Genomic DNA, 17049 nt, shown 5'->3' with positions numbered 1-17049 from the left:
AGATTAATGGCCACGCATTTATAAAACCAAGTGCTTTTAAAGTTAAGTATTATACGCTGGGAGTAAATCTTACAATGGCTTCCAAGTATTGTCCTTTGACTGTGTAGCAATCTTAAGAGCAAATAAAATAAAATCCCACTAATTTCTAAACATCATATCAGATTAGAAACATAGAAAATCTACATCACAAAACAGGCCCTTCAGCCCACATTGTTGTGCCGAACATGTCCCTACCTTAGAAATTACTAGGCTTACACATGGCCCTCTATTTTTCTAAGCCCCATGTACCTATCTAAAAGTCTCTTAGAAGACCCTATTGTATCCGTCTCCAACACCGTTGCTGGCAGCCCATTCCACGCACTTACCACTCTCTGTGTAAAAACTTACCCCTGACATCTCCTCTGTACCTACTCCCCAGCACCTTAAACCTGTGTCCTCTTGTGACAACCATTTCAGCCCTGGGAAAAAGCCTCTGACTATCCACACAATCAGTGCCTCTCGTCATCTTATACACCTCTATCAGTTCACCTCTCATCCTCTGTCGCTCCAAGGAGAAAAGGCCGAGTTCACTCAACCTGTTTTCATAAGGCATGCTCCCCAGTCCAGGCAACGTCCTTGTAAATCTCCTCTTTACCCTTTCTATGGCTTCCACATCCTTCCTGTAGTGAGGCGACTAGAACTGAGCACAGTACTCCAACTGGGGTCTGACTAGGGTCCTATATAGCTGCAACATTACCTCTCAGCTCCTAAGTTCAATTCCATGATTAATAAAGGCCAATAAACCGTATGCTTTCTTAACCAACTGCTTTGAGTGCCCTATGGACTTGGACCCCAAGATCCCTCTGATCCTCCACACTGCCAAGAGTCTTACCATTAATACTATACTCTGCCATCATATTTGACCTATCAAAATGAACCACTTCATACTTATCTGGGTTTAACTCCGTCTGCCACTTCTCAGACCAGTTTTGCATCCTATCAATGTCCCACTGTAACCTCTGTCAGCTCTCCAAATTATCCACAAAACCTCCAACCTTTGTGTCATCAGCAAACTTACTAACCCATCCCTCCACTTCCTCATCCAGGTCATTTATAAAAATCACGAAGAGTAAGGGTCCCAGAACAGATCCCTGAGGCCCCCCACTGGTGACCGACCTCCATGCAGAAAATGACCCGTCTGCAACCACCCTTTGCCTTCTGTGGGCAAGCCAGTTCTGGATCCACAGAAGTATGTCCCCTTGGATCCCATGCCGCTTTACTTTCTCAATAAGCCTTGCATGGGGTACCTTATCAAATGCCTTGCTGAAATCCATATGCACTACATCTACTACTCTTCCTTCATCAATGTGTTTGGTCAAATCCACAAAAAATTCAATCAGGCTTGTAAGGCACAACCTGCCCTTGACAAAGCCATGCTTCCTATTCCTAATCATATTATACCTCTCCAAATGTTCATAAATCCTGCCTCTCAGGATCTTCTCCATCAACTTAGCAAACCACTGAAGTAAGACTCACTGGTCTATAATTTCCAGGCTATTTCTACGCCGTTTCTTGAATAAAGGAACAACATCTGCAACCATCCAATCCTCCAGAACCTCCTGTCCCCATTGATGATTTAAAGATCATCGCCAGAGGCTCAGCAATCTCCTCCCTCACCTCCCACAGTAGCCTGAGGTACATCTCATTCGGTTCTGGCGACTTATCCAACTTGATGCTTTCCAAAAGCTCCAGCACATCCTCTTTCTTAATATCTACATGTTGAAGCTTTTTAGTCTGCTGCAAGTCATTACTGCAATCACCAAGGTCCTTTTCCATAGTGAATACTGAAGTATTCATTAAGTACCTCTGCCAGTTCCTCTGGTTCCATACACACTTTCCCACTGTCACACTTGATAGGTCCTATTCTTTCACGTCTTACCCTCTTGCTCTTCACATACTTGTAGAATGCCTTGGGGTTTTCCTTAATACTGCTCGCCAAAGCCTTCTCATGGCCCCTTCTAGCTCTCTTAATTAGCTTTTTAAGCTCCTTCCTCTTACCCTTATAACCTTCTAGATCTCTCAACATTACCTAGCTCTCTGAACCTTTTGTAAACTTTTCTTCTTCATTAGTTTTATTACAGCCTTTGTACACCTTGGTTCCTGTACCCTACCATAATTTCCCTGTCTCATTGGAACATACCTATGCAGAACTCCGCACAAATATCCACTGAACATTTGCCATATTTCTTCCATACTTTTCCCTGAGAACATCTGTTCCCAGTTTCCTGCCTGATAGTCTCATAATTCCCCTTACTCCAATTAAACACTTTTCTAACTTGTCTGTTCCTATCTCTTTCCAATGCTATTGTAAAGGAGATAGAATTATGATCACTATCTACAAAATACTCTTCCCGATGAGAGATCTGATATCTGACCAGGTTCATTTCCCAATACCAAATCAAGTACAGTCTTTTCTCTTGTAGGCTTATCTACATATTGTGTCAAGAAATCTTCCTGAACACTCCTGACGAACTCCACCCCATCTAAACTCCCCACTCTAGGGAGATGCCAGTCGATATTTGGAAAATTAAAATCTCCCATTATGACAACTCTGTTATTATTACACCGTTCGAGGATCTGTTTCCCTGTCTGCTCCTCGATATCACTGTTACTATTGGGCAGCCTATAAAAAAAACACTCAGTAAAATTATTGACCCCTTCCTGTTCCTAACCTCCACCCATAGAGACTCTCTAGACAATCCCTCCATGTCGTCCACCTTTTCTGCAGCCATGACTCTATCTCAGATCAACAGTGCCATACCCCCACCTCTTTTGCCTCCCTGCCTGTCCTTTCCGAAACATCTAAAACCCGACACTTGAAATAACCATTCCTGTCCCTGAGCCATCCAAGTCTCTGCAATAGCCATCACATCATAGCTACAACTACTGATCCACGCTCTAAGCTCATCAGCTTTGTTCACAATACTCCTTGCATTAAAATAGACTCATCTCAAACTGTCCATCTGAGTGCGTCCCTTCTTTATCACCTGCCTATCATCTCTCACACACTTTCTCAAGTTTTCTCTATTTGTGAGCCAACTGCCTCTTCCCCTGTCTCTTCAGTTCGGTTCCCATGCCCTAACAATTCTAGTTTAAATTCTCCATAGTAGTCTTAGCAAACCTCCCCGCCAGGATAATGGTCCCCCAGGATTCAAGTGCAACTCATCCTTTTTGTACAGGTCACACCTGACCCAAAAGAGGCCCCAGTGATCCAGAAATCTGAATCCCTGCCCCCTGCTCCAATCCCTCAGCCACACATTTATCCTCCACCTCATCCTATTCCTATTCTCACTGTCACGTGGCACAGGCAGTAATCCTGAGATTACTGCCTTTGCGGTCCTGTTTCTCAACTTCCTTCCTAATTCCCCGTAGTCTTTTTTCAGGATTTCTTCCCTTTTCCTACCTATGTCGTTGGTGCCAATATCTACCACGACCTCTACCTCAAGCTGTTCTCCCTCCCACTGCGGGATATCTTGGACGCGATCTGAAACATCCTGGATCCTGGCACCTGGGAAGCAAACTACCATCCGAGTTTGTTTCCTGTGTCCACAGAATCGCCTGTCTGACCCCCTAACTCTAGACTCCCTTATTGTTACTACCTTCCTCTTCCTTTCCCTACCTTCCTGAGCCACAGGGTCAGACTCTGTATCGGAGGCATGGCCACTGTTGCTTTCCCTAGATAGGCTGTCCCCCCCAACAGTACTCAAACAGGAGTACATTGTCAAGGGGTACAGCCACAGGGGTACTCTCCAGTACCTGATTCTTCCCCTTCTCCCTCCTGACTGTTACCCATTTGTCTGTCTGCCATGGCCCTGGTGTGACAACCTGCCTATAACTCCTTACTATCACCTCCTTGCTCTCCCTGATCCAGATGAAGGTTATTGAGCTGCATCTCCAGTTCCCTAACACGGTTGCTTAGGAGCTGCAGCTTGACACACCGGGTGCAGAAATGGCCATCCGGGAGGCTGGGAGACTCTAGGTTCTCCCACATCTGACACCAAGCACAGAAAACCGGCCACACACATACTACTTTCTTTCTGCAATTAACACAGGTAAACCTACCTTGCTTTGTTGCTGCCTAAGCCTATTGAGCCCAAGCCCTATCACTTTGCCACATCTCACTCCGATGCCCGCTGGATATGGCAGTCTTCTTTTAAAACTTTTCCCTGTCTACTGGCTGACATCATGCACCTGTGCAGTCTTGCCTCTCTTTTATCCCGAGTAGTAAAATGCCTTTGCTCCAGAAATCCTTAGCTATTCACTCGCAGCGTTCTTGGTCCGATTGGAATATTCCAGTTGTAACATATCTGTGGACAAGTTGATTTGTTTTGAATACTTATTCTTTACAAAAAATCTTAATAAAAGAAATGTGAGATCTATTCCCTCTTTCTGTAATGTTTTGAAATGTAATTATATATTTATTTACCAGAACCTACAACTTTTGTCTGATGCTCGTTCTGCTAGAACGTATCGTGATGAGCTTGACTCATTACGTGAAAAAGCACTTAAAGTCGATAAGCTTGAAAGTGCAGTTATCCGATACAAAGATCGGCTACATGACATTGAATTTTATAAAGCAAGAACTGAGGTATGTTGCGTAATCAACTCCAAGCATTTATTATTTCATCTATGTGCATGTTCCTTGTTAATGTTCCTCATGATTGAATTTTTAGGAATTAAAAGAAGATAACAAAATATTGTTAGAGACAAAAATAATGTTGGAAGACCAGCTTGAGGGAGCCCGAGCACGTTGTGATAAACTACATGAATTTGAAAAAGAGAACCTGCAGTTAATGGCTAAAGTACATGATATGGAGATGGTAGGTTTCAGTTTCATTTTCATGGCCTCTGGGTTTCTGGATTTGGGCAGACCAGTAGTATTTGGTGATTAGGCACACAGGGCTGTCAGAGCACATTTTGCAGATCTGAGGCCAGGGATCATTATCAAATTGAATGGTGGTGAGTAATCTCATGGACCAAGTGTTTTGCTGATAACTTTGCAAAGAACTTACATTCAGTCCACAGGAATTGCCCTGAGCTTCTGGTCGCTGGTTGGTTCACCATGACATTCCAACTGTGTGCTTTCTGTTTGTGGTCTCTTCCTGCAAGGACCAACACAAGTCTAAGGAACAATATTTCCCATCTGACCATGTTACAAGCTTAAGGACTCAACATGAAATTCTCTAACCTTAGATGATTTATGCTCTCTTTCCATAAATATCAGAATTGGCCATAACTACCCATCTTAATTTTTGCTCAGGTCTTTTTTTTTGCCTTTTTGTGAGTCTGGTTTGGCTTTAACTAACGTTTAATTGCAAAATTAAATCATCTGGTCCCACACTACTAGATAAGCCCTTTGTTGTACCTATCCTTTTCCAACCTCTTTGCCGGTTAAAACTTCTCTTTTCCCCAGAGATACATACATACACACACACATATATATATATATATATATAAGATCCTACACTACTACACTACTACATTGGTGACCCTGACGCTTCTCTGGACAATTCCGGAGTGATTTTGCTCATTTTACAATCATGACTGTAAAGCCGTTGCTCTCAAGCTTCCTGAATTCTGGCAGGAACATGGTTTGGTTCGCTCAGGCAGTGTGACAACATAAAATATTACTATGTCATCACAACATTAAACAGCCCTATAGCGATGAGCATCCTACAGTGCGCCCTAGAAGTTGACGGGTACAAGACTCTTAAGCAACTCCTTCTAGAGACTTCCAAACTTTCCAAGTCTGTGTGCCTCCATCAGCTCCTCTCACTGCCTGGCTTAGGTGACTCCAAGCAGTCTGAGTTGATGGACCACATGTAGCTCCTCCTTGGCAGACATCAGTCATGTTTTAACTTCAGTGAGTTTTTCCTGCAACAACTATCAAGTGAGGTGTGGTCGGCTCTGGCTGGCTCGCCCCTTGAAGACCTCCGGGCTCTAACAAGAGCGGCTGACAAGGTGTTTTCCTTCACCAAGAGAGCCAATGCAGCTATGCGGCTGGATGACTTAGCCACCTCACCACCACCTGAACATGAGACAAATGCCGTGGTGATGTGAAGATCTCCTACCCTGTGTTCTACCACATGAGGTTTGGGCCGAGAGCTTAAGAAGTGTCACCCACCATGTAGGTTCAAGGAGTCAGGAAACGGAATGGCCAGTGCTTGTTAGCTGCTATGGGTGTTGGCAGGTCAGGCAGTTTGTTGTTCTTTACAGACTCTGTTTCAGGTGAGCACCCTGTCTGCATCTAAATTGGACATAATAACTGGGGAATATGGACTGTCTCTCAAGGCTGCAAACTGCAGCGCCAACTGGACTTTTGGTAAGCATGAGATGGCGGTGTATTTCGGCTGGCAGAAGTTCTGCTAGAATTTTTTGTTGGCAGCAGTGTCTACACCCCCGCTGGGGGGCCAACTTCCTCTGCACTAGCAGCCTTCTCATTGATAACTAGATCTGGTACCTCATCAACAAAAAGACTTTCTACTCCCCGTCTGGCACTTCAAAGTTGTCCAGTGCCTTTTCCACTTCCAACAACTTCCCCCACCTCCTTGCTGAGTTCCCGGACCTGAAAGAGCCTACCTTTTATTCCTCCACCACTAAACACACAGTGGAGCACCACATCCTCACCACCAGCCCGCCTATTCATGCCCACGCCAGGCACCTTGACCTGGAGAAGCTAGCCTTTGCCAAGGCCGAGTTTGATACCATGGAGCACCTAGGCATCATCACATCGTCCAACATTCCATGAGCTTCCCCTCTCCACATCGTGTGAAAACCAGTGGGCGAGTAACATCCATGTAGCAATTACTACTGCCTCAATGACACCGCCAATCCCACAAATCCAGGACTTCACTGCACATCAGGCAGGGAAAATTATTTTTTCGAAGGTGGATGTCGTTCACGGTTGTCATCAGGTCCCTGTCCACCCGAGGTGACTTTCCTAAAACCATTGTTATTACACCATTTGGTTTCTTTGAGTTCCTTCGAATGCCATTTGGGCTGAAGAATGTGGCCCAGACCTTTCAGCACCTCATGGACAGTGTTCTCAGGGATTTCCCTTTCCTGTTTGTTTACTTAGATGACATTTTGGTAGCCAGTTCTTTTAGGGACAAAGATCTCTTTCACTTGAGAATCCTTTTTGAATGCCTTAGTCAGCACAGTCTTGTCAACCTAGCGAAGTACCAGTTTGGACTGTCTGTGGTCGATTTCCTCGGATACCACATCAATGAAGTGGGGGCAGTTCCCCGTTGGCTAAAGTTGAGGCTGTTAAGCACTTCCCTCAGTCAATCACCATTAAGGCTCTGCAGGAGTTTTTGGGCATGGTGAATTTTATCACCATTTTTTTCCCAAAGCAGCTCAGCTCATGCCCCCTCTATGAGGCCCATAAGGGCAAAGCGGAAGCACGTCATGAACTAGACAGGGAAAGGTCTAAGGCATTCTCAGACACTAAGGAGGCATTGTCTAATTTAATGCTGCTGGTGCACCCCCTCCCAGACACACCAATGGCTCTCACCACAGATGCGTTGTGTTGCATGGTTGGCAGGGTGCATGAGCAGTTGGTCAATGGTGTTTGGCAGCCTCTTGCCTTTTTTAGCCTTCAGCACAAGTACAGCATTTTCAACAGTGAGCTTCTCAGACTATACTTGGCAATGCTACTTTTTGGGTTTACCCTAGAAGGCCATCTATTTACAGTTTCTGTGGATCCTAAGCCCCTAACATTCTCCATGGCCAAGGTCTCTGAACCTTGGTCTGCTCGACAGCAGTGCCATCTTTTTTTTATTTCAGAGTTCACCACGGACACCCAGCATGTCGCAGGGAAGCGTAACCTCATGGTTGACTACTTTACATGGTCCTTCACTGATGCTGCCCATTTGAGTGTGGACTATGCTCAGATGGTGGCAGGCCAGGTTAAGGACCTGAGCGGCAGGCACTGCATTTGGCAAACATACGTTTGAAATTGGTGGACATTGTTTTCAGTGACAGCGGCATTTCACTACAGTGTGATGTATCAATGGGGCAATCCAGGCTGGTTGTGCCTTAGAGCTGGCAATGACACGTTTTCAGTGCAGTCCATGGACTTTCTCACCCAGGCCGAAGGGCATTGCAGGAACTGGTGATGGAAAAGTTTTTATGGCAGAGGCTTAAGAAGGAAGTCAGGGACTGGGCTTGTGTTTGTTTGGCGTGTCAGTGCACAAAGGTGCATCAACATGCGAAAGCTCCTTTTGCAGTCCCTGAGCAGTGTTTCAACCATGAGAACGTGGATTTGGTTGGTCCATTACCCCCATCCCATGGGTTTACTCACCTCCTCAGCATCGTTGATACAACCACATGTTGGCTGGAGGCAGTGCCGCTGTCATCCATTTCAGCCGCAGAGTGTTTGTTGACTGGAGGATCATTTGGTTTGGCGTCCCATTGGATATCTTCAGACCGAGGGATGCACTTTACGTCTGAGCTTTGGTGTGCAGTTGCCCATGATCTGGAAGTCAAACTACAGCAGACCACAGCTTATCACCTTCAGGCCAACGGTCTGTGTGAGCAGTTCCACCATTCAATGAAAGCTGCTCTCCATGCATGCCTCAGTGACATCTTTTGGATGGACAGAATGCTGTGGGTCATGTTAGGCTTGAGGACAGCTCCTGAGGTGGACTTTCAGCCTTCTTCTGCAGAGCTTGTTTTCAGGCAATCCTTGCTGGTGCCAGGAGAGTTTCTCCTAGTGTCCAAGGTCCCATGGTCCGCTTCACAGCAGTGGCCACCTTTTATGGACAGCACCAAAACTTTTGCTCCAACGCCCATGATGCAGCATGGCCTGTTGCAGCCACACCTGTTGCTGGATCTGTGGGAGGCAAGATAGCTGTTTGTGTGTCATGATGGACATCAGGGTCCCCTGCGGCCACCTTATGACAACCTGTTCAGGATGTTGGAAGCAGGGAATATGTTTTTTTACACTGGACTCTGGAGTGTTTCTGTGGATTGTCTCAAACCTACCCATTTGGACCTGGACTCTCAGTTGAAGTGCCATAGCCCCCATGGAGGGGCCAGCCTCCCAATTCCAGACTTTCTAACATTAATTGTTCTTCCTCCCCAGCAGCTGCCCATGAAGGCAGGAGTAGGTTTAGCCGAGTTTTGTAGGGCCCTGCTCATTAGACTTTATTGACTAGAGTGAATTCTAGGGGGTGGGGGTGTGGCATGTGTATGGACTCCTTAGTTTCATTAGGCAGAATTCATCCAGACTGTTAAGGGTTAAGTTACATGTATGTTATGTGTTACTTTGTATGTTATTGTTTTGGGGAGGGTTTTTATAGCTATACACACACACACACACACACACAGACACACACACACACACATATATATAACGTTGCCATTAGTTGGGTTCCAATAAAGTGTACATTAGCAGTGATTACACTTGTGTCAATTTTTGTCAACACTCCTACAAAAGTAATAAAACTGATGAGCATTTAAAAATGTAATATGGATCATAACTTCCATACAGAACTGTAAAAGTAAATGGTAAAATTATATCCCAATATTAACAAAATTAACATTCAAATATCATGCACATGAATTTTTGTGAAATGGCCTGTTCTGTGCCATTCCCTGATATTTCATAAATTTGTAGATGTCTTTTTGGTTTAATATCTCTTTTGTTCTAATTTAGTACACAATTTTTCACCATCATTTCTAGTGATGGTTCTGCTCATTTGAGTTGTACTTTTTTCATTAAAGGAACGTGACACAGACAGGAAACGTATTGAGGAATTAATGGAAGAAAATTTGTCTCTTGAAATGGCTCAAAAGCAAAGCATGGATGAATCATTGCACTTGGGCTGGGAGCTGGAACAGTTATCCAAAACCACTGAATTTTCTGAGGGTAGTTAAAGTTATTTTGAACTTACTATGTCATTTAATAGTTTTAGATAACTTTTTGTCAATTTGTCTCATGCCATTTTAATAAAGATATTTTTCATACCTCTGCTAAAATTATTTAATTTAATTGCTCTACTATAATGTTTTATTTAAATTACAAAAAAATAAGCAGACATTTAATTAAAGAGAACAAACTGATAATTTTACTATATTGTCTATTTATTTTCTAATGTTTAATTACTGGTGAGAATTTTCCAATTGATTTAACTGAAAGATTTTTGCAATGCTGAATTTGACTTGATTAAACTGCTAAGTCATGAAAATACTGTTCTATGACTGTGAAATTTATTAAAAATACATTGATATGTTATTCATTTACTCTTTTCTTTTTCTTAAAATACTTGCAGTGCCACTCAAGTCTCTTGGTCAAGAAGTGAATGAACTGACCTCAAGTCGTTTACTTAAGATGGAAAAAGAAAACCAGGCTCTGCTGAAAACTGTGGAGGAACTTCGCATTGCTGTGAATTCTGCAGATAGCAGTAACCTTAAATTTCTGGAGCTTGAAAAGGAGAACCAGAGACTAAAGAAAAAGGTGCCAGTAATTGTCAGAAGTGTTAAAAATGTTTAAGGAACACAATGAACAAATGAAAATTAAAGATTCCATTAGCTTTTTGAGCATGTCCCTCTAACTCAATCTAATCTATCCAGTTACTTCCATCTGTACAGCATAATTATTAGATGTCATTCTTCTTGAAGGAGTTAAAAAGGGACATCTTAAAGCTAGCAGTAGCTGGCTGGAAGGATAAAATTAAACATTACTTTCTTTATAAGGCAATACAGGAGGTTCTAAAGGTTGGTGAGACTAGTATCTCTTGATCTGTCGTTTACAAGTTAAGATTTTTGTCATTTGCAAAACTAGAGTGACTGTACATGTACCAATTGTTACTTATATTATGTTTCAGAAATTGAAGACTTTATTAAAGAATTATTTTCATGCCTCTTAACTAGTTCAAGTTATGACCTGAAACTGAATTTTATGTTTACCAGTTGGAGTTGTATTTGACCCTGAGAAGAGTTTCTGATCATGTATTGAAACTATTGTCACTAAGACTGCTTATTTTTCCTCAGTACGTGTGACAATAATAAACTAATTTATTATAATTATGACAATTGTCAATCATGTGCTCTCTCAATTTGAATTTGTCATAAGCTTAATTTACGTCTTACTTATATGTGATCTCGTCTTTACTGACCTGTACTAGCTTACTGTTCCCCGACACTACCTTTGTAGAAGTTCCATCTTTGTGCTTACTTAAATTTATGACTTGGCCTCTCCTGAATTCAATAATCTCCTAATGAAGGGTCTCGGGCAGAAATATCCCCTTCATAGATGCTGCCTGACCTGCAGAGTTCCTGCAGCATTTTGTGCTTATTGCTCAAGATTTCCAGCGTCTACAGAATCTCTTGTGATTACATCCTCAATTTCCTTGGACCCTGAACTATCCATTTCTCATTCTACAGTGCATCTTTTCACTACCATTGGAGGCTCTGCCTTTAATTGCTTTGGATCTAGACTTAACTCCTTAAACTTACTTAAATTCATGACTAACGAAGGTTTTAATTCTGATTCCTTTCTCAATCATAAATCTGAGGTCAGACTGATAATCCCATTTCTGTGGCCTAGCATCAGGTGAGTTGTGAGCAATCAGCAAGCAATTCAAGTTTTATCTTGTTCTGCAGCAATAGCTATTTTCTTTGTTGCTTCTAACTGATATTGTCATAAGCAAGTTTTTCAAAGCATTTGAGGCTGTGTTGAGAAATTTCTAAATCTCCTCCACAATCTCTTATCAGCACAGGTGCACCACAAGGCCATGTGTTTAGCCTCTTGGTCTGCTCACTTTATATATGATTGTGAGGCTAAACATACCTCCAGTGTCATATTTAAGTTTGTTGACGACACCACTATCATTGGCTGAATCAAAGGTGGTGATGAATCAAAATTTAGGAGGGAGATTGAAATCCTGGCTGAGTGGTATCACAATAGCAGCTTCTCCTCTCACTCCATGTCAGCAAGATCAAGGAGCTAACTTATGACTTCAGGAGGAGGAAATCGGTAGTCCATGAGCCTGTCCTCATTGGGGAATCAGCAACTTTAAGTTCCATGGTGTTGTCATTTCAGAGAATCTGTCCTGGGTCTGACAGATGAAGAAAGCAGCCCTACTTCCTTAGAAGTTTGTGAAGGTTTGGCATGATATCAAAAACATAGAGCAGCTTCTATAGATGTATGGTGGAGAGTATATTGACTGATTGCGTCAAGGCCTGGTGTGAAAACACCAATATCCTTGAACAGAAAAGGCTACAAAACATGGTGGATATAGCCCAGTCCATCACATGTAAAACCCTCCCCACCATTGAACACATCTACAGGGAATGCTGTCACAGGAAAGCAGCATCCATCATCAAGGACCCTCACTACCCAAGCCATGTTCTTTTCTCCCTGCATCCACTAGGAAGAAGGTACAGGAGTCTTAGGACCCACACCACTAGGTTCCGGAACAGTTATTACCCCTCAACCATCAGGCTCTTGAACCAGAAGGGATAATTCTGCTTGCCCCATCACTGAATTGTTCCCACAATCCATGGGCTCAAGGACTCTTCATCCCATGTTCTCAATATATTGCTTATTTGTTTAGTTTTCTTTTTTCTTTGCACAGTTTGTTGTCTTGCACATTGGTTGTTTGTCCACCTTGTTAAATGTGGTCTTTCAATTATTCTATTGTGTTTCTTGTATTTACTGTGAATGCATGCAAGAAAATGAATCTCAGAGCTGTATATGGTGACGTACATGTACTATGATAATTTACTTTGAACTTTGAACTTTTGAAAAACAGCCGGGACAGCTAGCAAGTGTCTTCTTGAGGTAAAACAAAACCCAGAAGAGTGCAAAAAGAGGCGAGAGCTCACTGGCCAGATGGACCTAACCTGCAGACAGATGGGGAAATCAGAAAGTCATTTGCTAGGTTGAAATTCTATCAGGCTAGACATTTCTCATTTCTCCATTTGGTCTACATTTATGTCTTCCTTCTGCTACACTTCTCTGTTAAATTTTACCTGCAATTTATCTGTCCATTCTAGAAACCTGCCTGCTCCATCTGGTCCATAGTCAATTTTCATAGTATATACTTGTACTGATTTTTGAGATGTTACAATTGCTCTGCTACCTCTCATCTACTTAGGAGGTGCTGAAAGGTAATGACAAAACATATTGGAACTTCCATTCACACCTCCTTTGAAAACCATGAATGTACTACAACAGAGCAAGAGGCCAGTTCTTGTTAAGTGCCTTTTCCATTACTTGCGATCAACTTTTACTTCTTCCACTGTCTCCAGTTCTGCGAATGTGGCAGCATCCTCCTTCTTGGTAAAGATTGAAACAAAGCATTTATTTCAGTATTCCAACTATTCTACCTGCAATTAGGATGAATGGCAAATGTTGGCCTTGAATTTAGCATCCACTTAGTGTGCATGAATAATTGGAGAAAAATATCACTTTGCATATTAAAAAGTCAAACCAATACAATAGTGTATTAATGTAAACCATATGTTCAGTTTCATCACTTTTTCCAGCAAACTAACTGCCAGGATGAACATAAGATAGGTTGTAACACTTAGTAGATAAACTAAGATTAAGATTGACATTATTAAATAAATTTATGTGGCACTCTTGACCTCAGTGTGATCTAGAGCAACACATAAACAGATGGAGGAACTCAGCATCTATGGAGGGACACTCACATCCATTGTCATGAAGTGTTTCGAGAGGCTCGTCATATGGCTCATCAAGACCCTGCTGCCCCCCTCACTGGACCCCCTGCAGTTTGCGTACCGTCCCAACCATTCAACAGATGATGACTTTGCCAGCACCCTCCACCTGGACAAAAAAGATATGTACATTGGGATGTTGTTCATAGACTTCAGTTCAGCATTCAACACAGTCATCCCTCAGAAACCGATTGGAAAGTTGAGCCTACTGGGCCTGAACACCTCCTTCTGCAACTGGATACTAGACTTCCTGACTGGAGACCTCAGTCAGTATGGATTGGAGGCAGCATCTCCAACACCATCACACTGAGCACGGGCCCCCCCCCCCCCAGGGCTGTGCGCTCATTCCACTGCCGTTCACTCTGCTGACCCATGACTGTGCTGCCACACACAGCTTGAACCACATCATCAAGTTCGCTGATGACATGACTGTGGTGGGTCTCATCAGCAAGAATAACGAGTCAGCTTACAGAGAGGAGGTGCAGCAGCTAATGGACTGGTGCAGAGCCAACAACCTGTCTCTGAATGTGAACAAAACAAAAAAGATAGTTGTTGACTTCAGGAGGGCACAGAGTGACCACTCCCTGCTGAACATTAACGGCTCCTCAATAGAGATTGTTAAGAGCACCAAATTTCTTTGTGTTCACCTGGCAGAGAACCTCACCTGGTCCCTCAACACCAGCTCCATAGTAAAGAAAGCCCAGCAGCATCTCTACTTTCTGCGAAGGCTGAGGAAAGTCCATCTCCCACCCCCCCCATCCTCATCACATTCTACAGGGGTTGTATTGAGAGCATCCTGAGCAGCTGCATCACTGCCTTGTTCGGAAATTGCACCATCTCGGATTGCACAACCCTGCAGCGGATAGTGAGGTCAGCTGAGAAGATCATCGGGGTCTGTCTTCCTGCCATCATGGACATTTACACTACACGCTGCATCTGCAAAGGAAACAGCATTATGAAGGACCCCATGCACCCCTCATACAAACTCTTCTCCCTCCTGCCATCGGGGAAAAGGCACCAAAGCATTCGGGCTCTCACAACCAGACTATGTAACAGTTTCTTCCTCCAAGCTATCAGACTTCTCAATACCTAGAGCCTGGTCTGACACCAACTTACTGCCCTCTACTGTGCCTGTTGTCTTGTTTATTACTTATTGTAATGCCTGCACTGTTTTGTGCACTTTATGCAGTCCTGGGTAGGTCTGTAGTCTAGTGTTTTTTTCTGTGTTGTTTTTACGTAGTTCATTATAGTGTTTGTACTGTTTCATGTAGCTCCATGGTCCTGAAGAACGTTGTCTTGTTTTTACTGTGTACTGTACCAGCAGTTATGGTCGAAATGACAATAAAAAGTGACTTGACTTGACTTGAAAAGGACAGTTGATGTTTTGGGTCAAAGTCCTTCATCCAGACTCCTGGTATCTGTATTTTCAGTATCTTTGTGTCTCTGTTCCAGTCAACTTTCGAGTTTTTCATGGCATAACAGCTGAGGCACTTGAAAAGCAAACACGAGGAAATCTGCAGATGCAGGAAATTCTAGGAACACACACAAAATGCTGGTGGAACGCAGCAGGCCAGGCTGCATCTATAAGGGGAAGCACTGTCGATGTTTCGGGCCAAGACCCTTTGTCCTGACACGTCGACAGTGCTTCTCCCTATAGATGCTGCCTGGCCTGCTGCGTTCCACCAGCAATTTGTTTGTGTTAGCTGAGGCATTTCTCAGGTTCTCTTATTGATTTCCCTTGTTGAGGACTCTTGACCTCACAGTTTATATCACTATAACCTTGCACCTTACTGTCTACCTGCATTGCACTTTCATTGCACTGTAACACTTTATTCTTCACTCTGTTATTTTACCTTGCACCACCTCAGTACACCATTGTAATAAATTGATCTTTATGGATGGTATGTAAGACAAGATTTTCACTGTGCCTCAGTATATTTGACCACAATAAATCAATTTACTGTTTGATTCATGTAATATGAAAATTTATTGCAGCATTGTTCTTTTTCTTATTGTAGGTTGGTGTGCTGTGGAGTTTCAGTTGGTGATTTTTTTCTGTAAAATTATTTTCTTCTATTTTAGGTGGAGAGGCTCCAGGGTGAAATCAGCAATGAAAAAGAAAGTATGCAAAATGTTGAGACTCTTACTGATGACCTCATAAAAGAGAAGTCCCAGCTTGAAAAATCTATTGAAAGCATCCAACAAAATGCTGAACGACAGGTAAGAGGACATATCTTAGTACATATTTTACACATCTGAATCATACTCTTATTACTGTAACCACATTTTGAAATAATGAATTTGTAGAACTATCTATTAGAATATTAATTAATTGGTCTTTTAGCTTGGCTTTACAGTTGCAGATAACAATAGGGACCCTGTAGGGACATAAAAAATATAACAAGAATGATTATATACTTTTATCAACATGAAATCAATAACTGATGAAAGGTAACAACAGCAATGAATTAGAACATTTAATTTGCACAATTTCATATTTCATGACTGTATCACAGCTAATTTCTGTAAATTGGATTACTGACTGGACAATTAATTACAGTGCTACAGAAGTTATTTCCAAGTTTTAGTCTTCATTACATCAAACCTGTATCTTTATATCCTGATTATTTTTCAGTGGTAGGCTCAAAGCAGAACGTGGCCTGCTCTACATTGATGAGACTTCTTCGTCATGTACCTCCACTCCATCTGCCAAAAGTAGAACTTCCTGGTGGCCAAATATTTTAATTCCAACCACTTCAGTTCCAGTATGTTCGTTCATGGCATCCTCTTGTGTCAAGATGAGGGCACCCGCAAGGTGGAGGAGTAACATGTTATTTTCCACCTGGGTATCCTCCAACCTGATGGCATGAATACCATTTTCTCCTGGTAAAAAAAAATCCCTCTCCCTCCCCTCTTTTTATGTTCCCTACTTTAGCCTATTACCTCTTCTCATCTGCCTATCACCTCCCCCTGGATCCCCTCCTCCTTCCCTTTCTCCTATGGTCCACTCTCCTCTTATCAGATTCCTTCCTCTCCAGCCCTTTATCTTTCCTACCCAAATGGCTTCACCTCTCACCTTCTTGCGTTTCTCCCTTCCCTCCCCCCACCTTTTTATTCTGGTATCTTCCACCTTCCTTTCTATTCCTAAAGAAGGGTCTCGGCCTGAAACATTGACTGTATATTCATTTCCATAGATGCTGCCTGACCTGTTGAGTTTCTCCAGCATTGTGTGTGTCTTGCATTTCCAACATCTGCAGACTTTCTGGTGTTACAGAATGCTTTGAGCCTAGCACTGAAAAATAAAGATGTCATGAGGACAAA

The 17049-nt window shown here is 42.8% G+C and overlaps 1 protein-coding gene across 4 annotated transcripts in view; it reads left to right on the top strand.

Moving 5' to 3' along the window:
* The window catches only part of LOC132402897 (girdin-like), a 284694-nt gene that overhangs the window by 144453 nt on the left and 123192 nt on the right, over positions 1 to 17049 (top strand). For all 4 annotated transcript variants that reach the window (XM_059985972.1, XM_059985971.1, XM_059985970.1 and 1 more), the window contains exons 10-14: positions 4469 to 4627; positions 4713 to 4859; positions 9766 to 9910; positions 10314 to 10498; positions 15811 to 15948. In XM_059985972.1, the coding sequence (XP_059841955.1) occupies positions 4469 to 4627; positions 4713 to 4859; positions 9766 to 9910; positions 10314 to 10498; positions 15811 to 15948 (774 nt within the window). The remainder of the gene's footprint in view (positions 1 to 4468; positions 4628 to 4712; positions 4860 to 9765; positions 9911 to 10313; positions 10499 to 15810; positions 15949 to 17049) is intronic.

The sequence above is a fragment of the Hypanus sabinus genome, chromosome 12 (genome assembly GCF_030144855.1).
Source record: "Hypanus sabinus isolate sHypSab1 chromosome 12, sHypSab1.hap1, whole genome shotgun sequence".
In the NCBI taxonomy this organism is placed as follows: Eukaryota; Metazoa; Chordata; class Chondrichthyes; order Myliobatiformes; family Dasyatidae; genus Hypanus; species Hypanus sabinus.
This window is presented reverse-complemented; position numbering and strand designations above follow the sequence as displayed.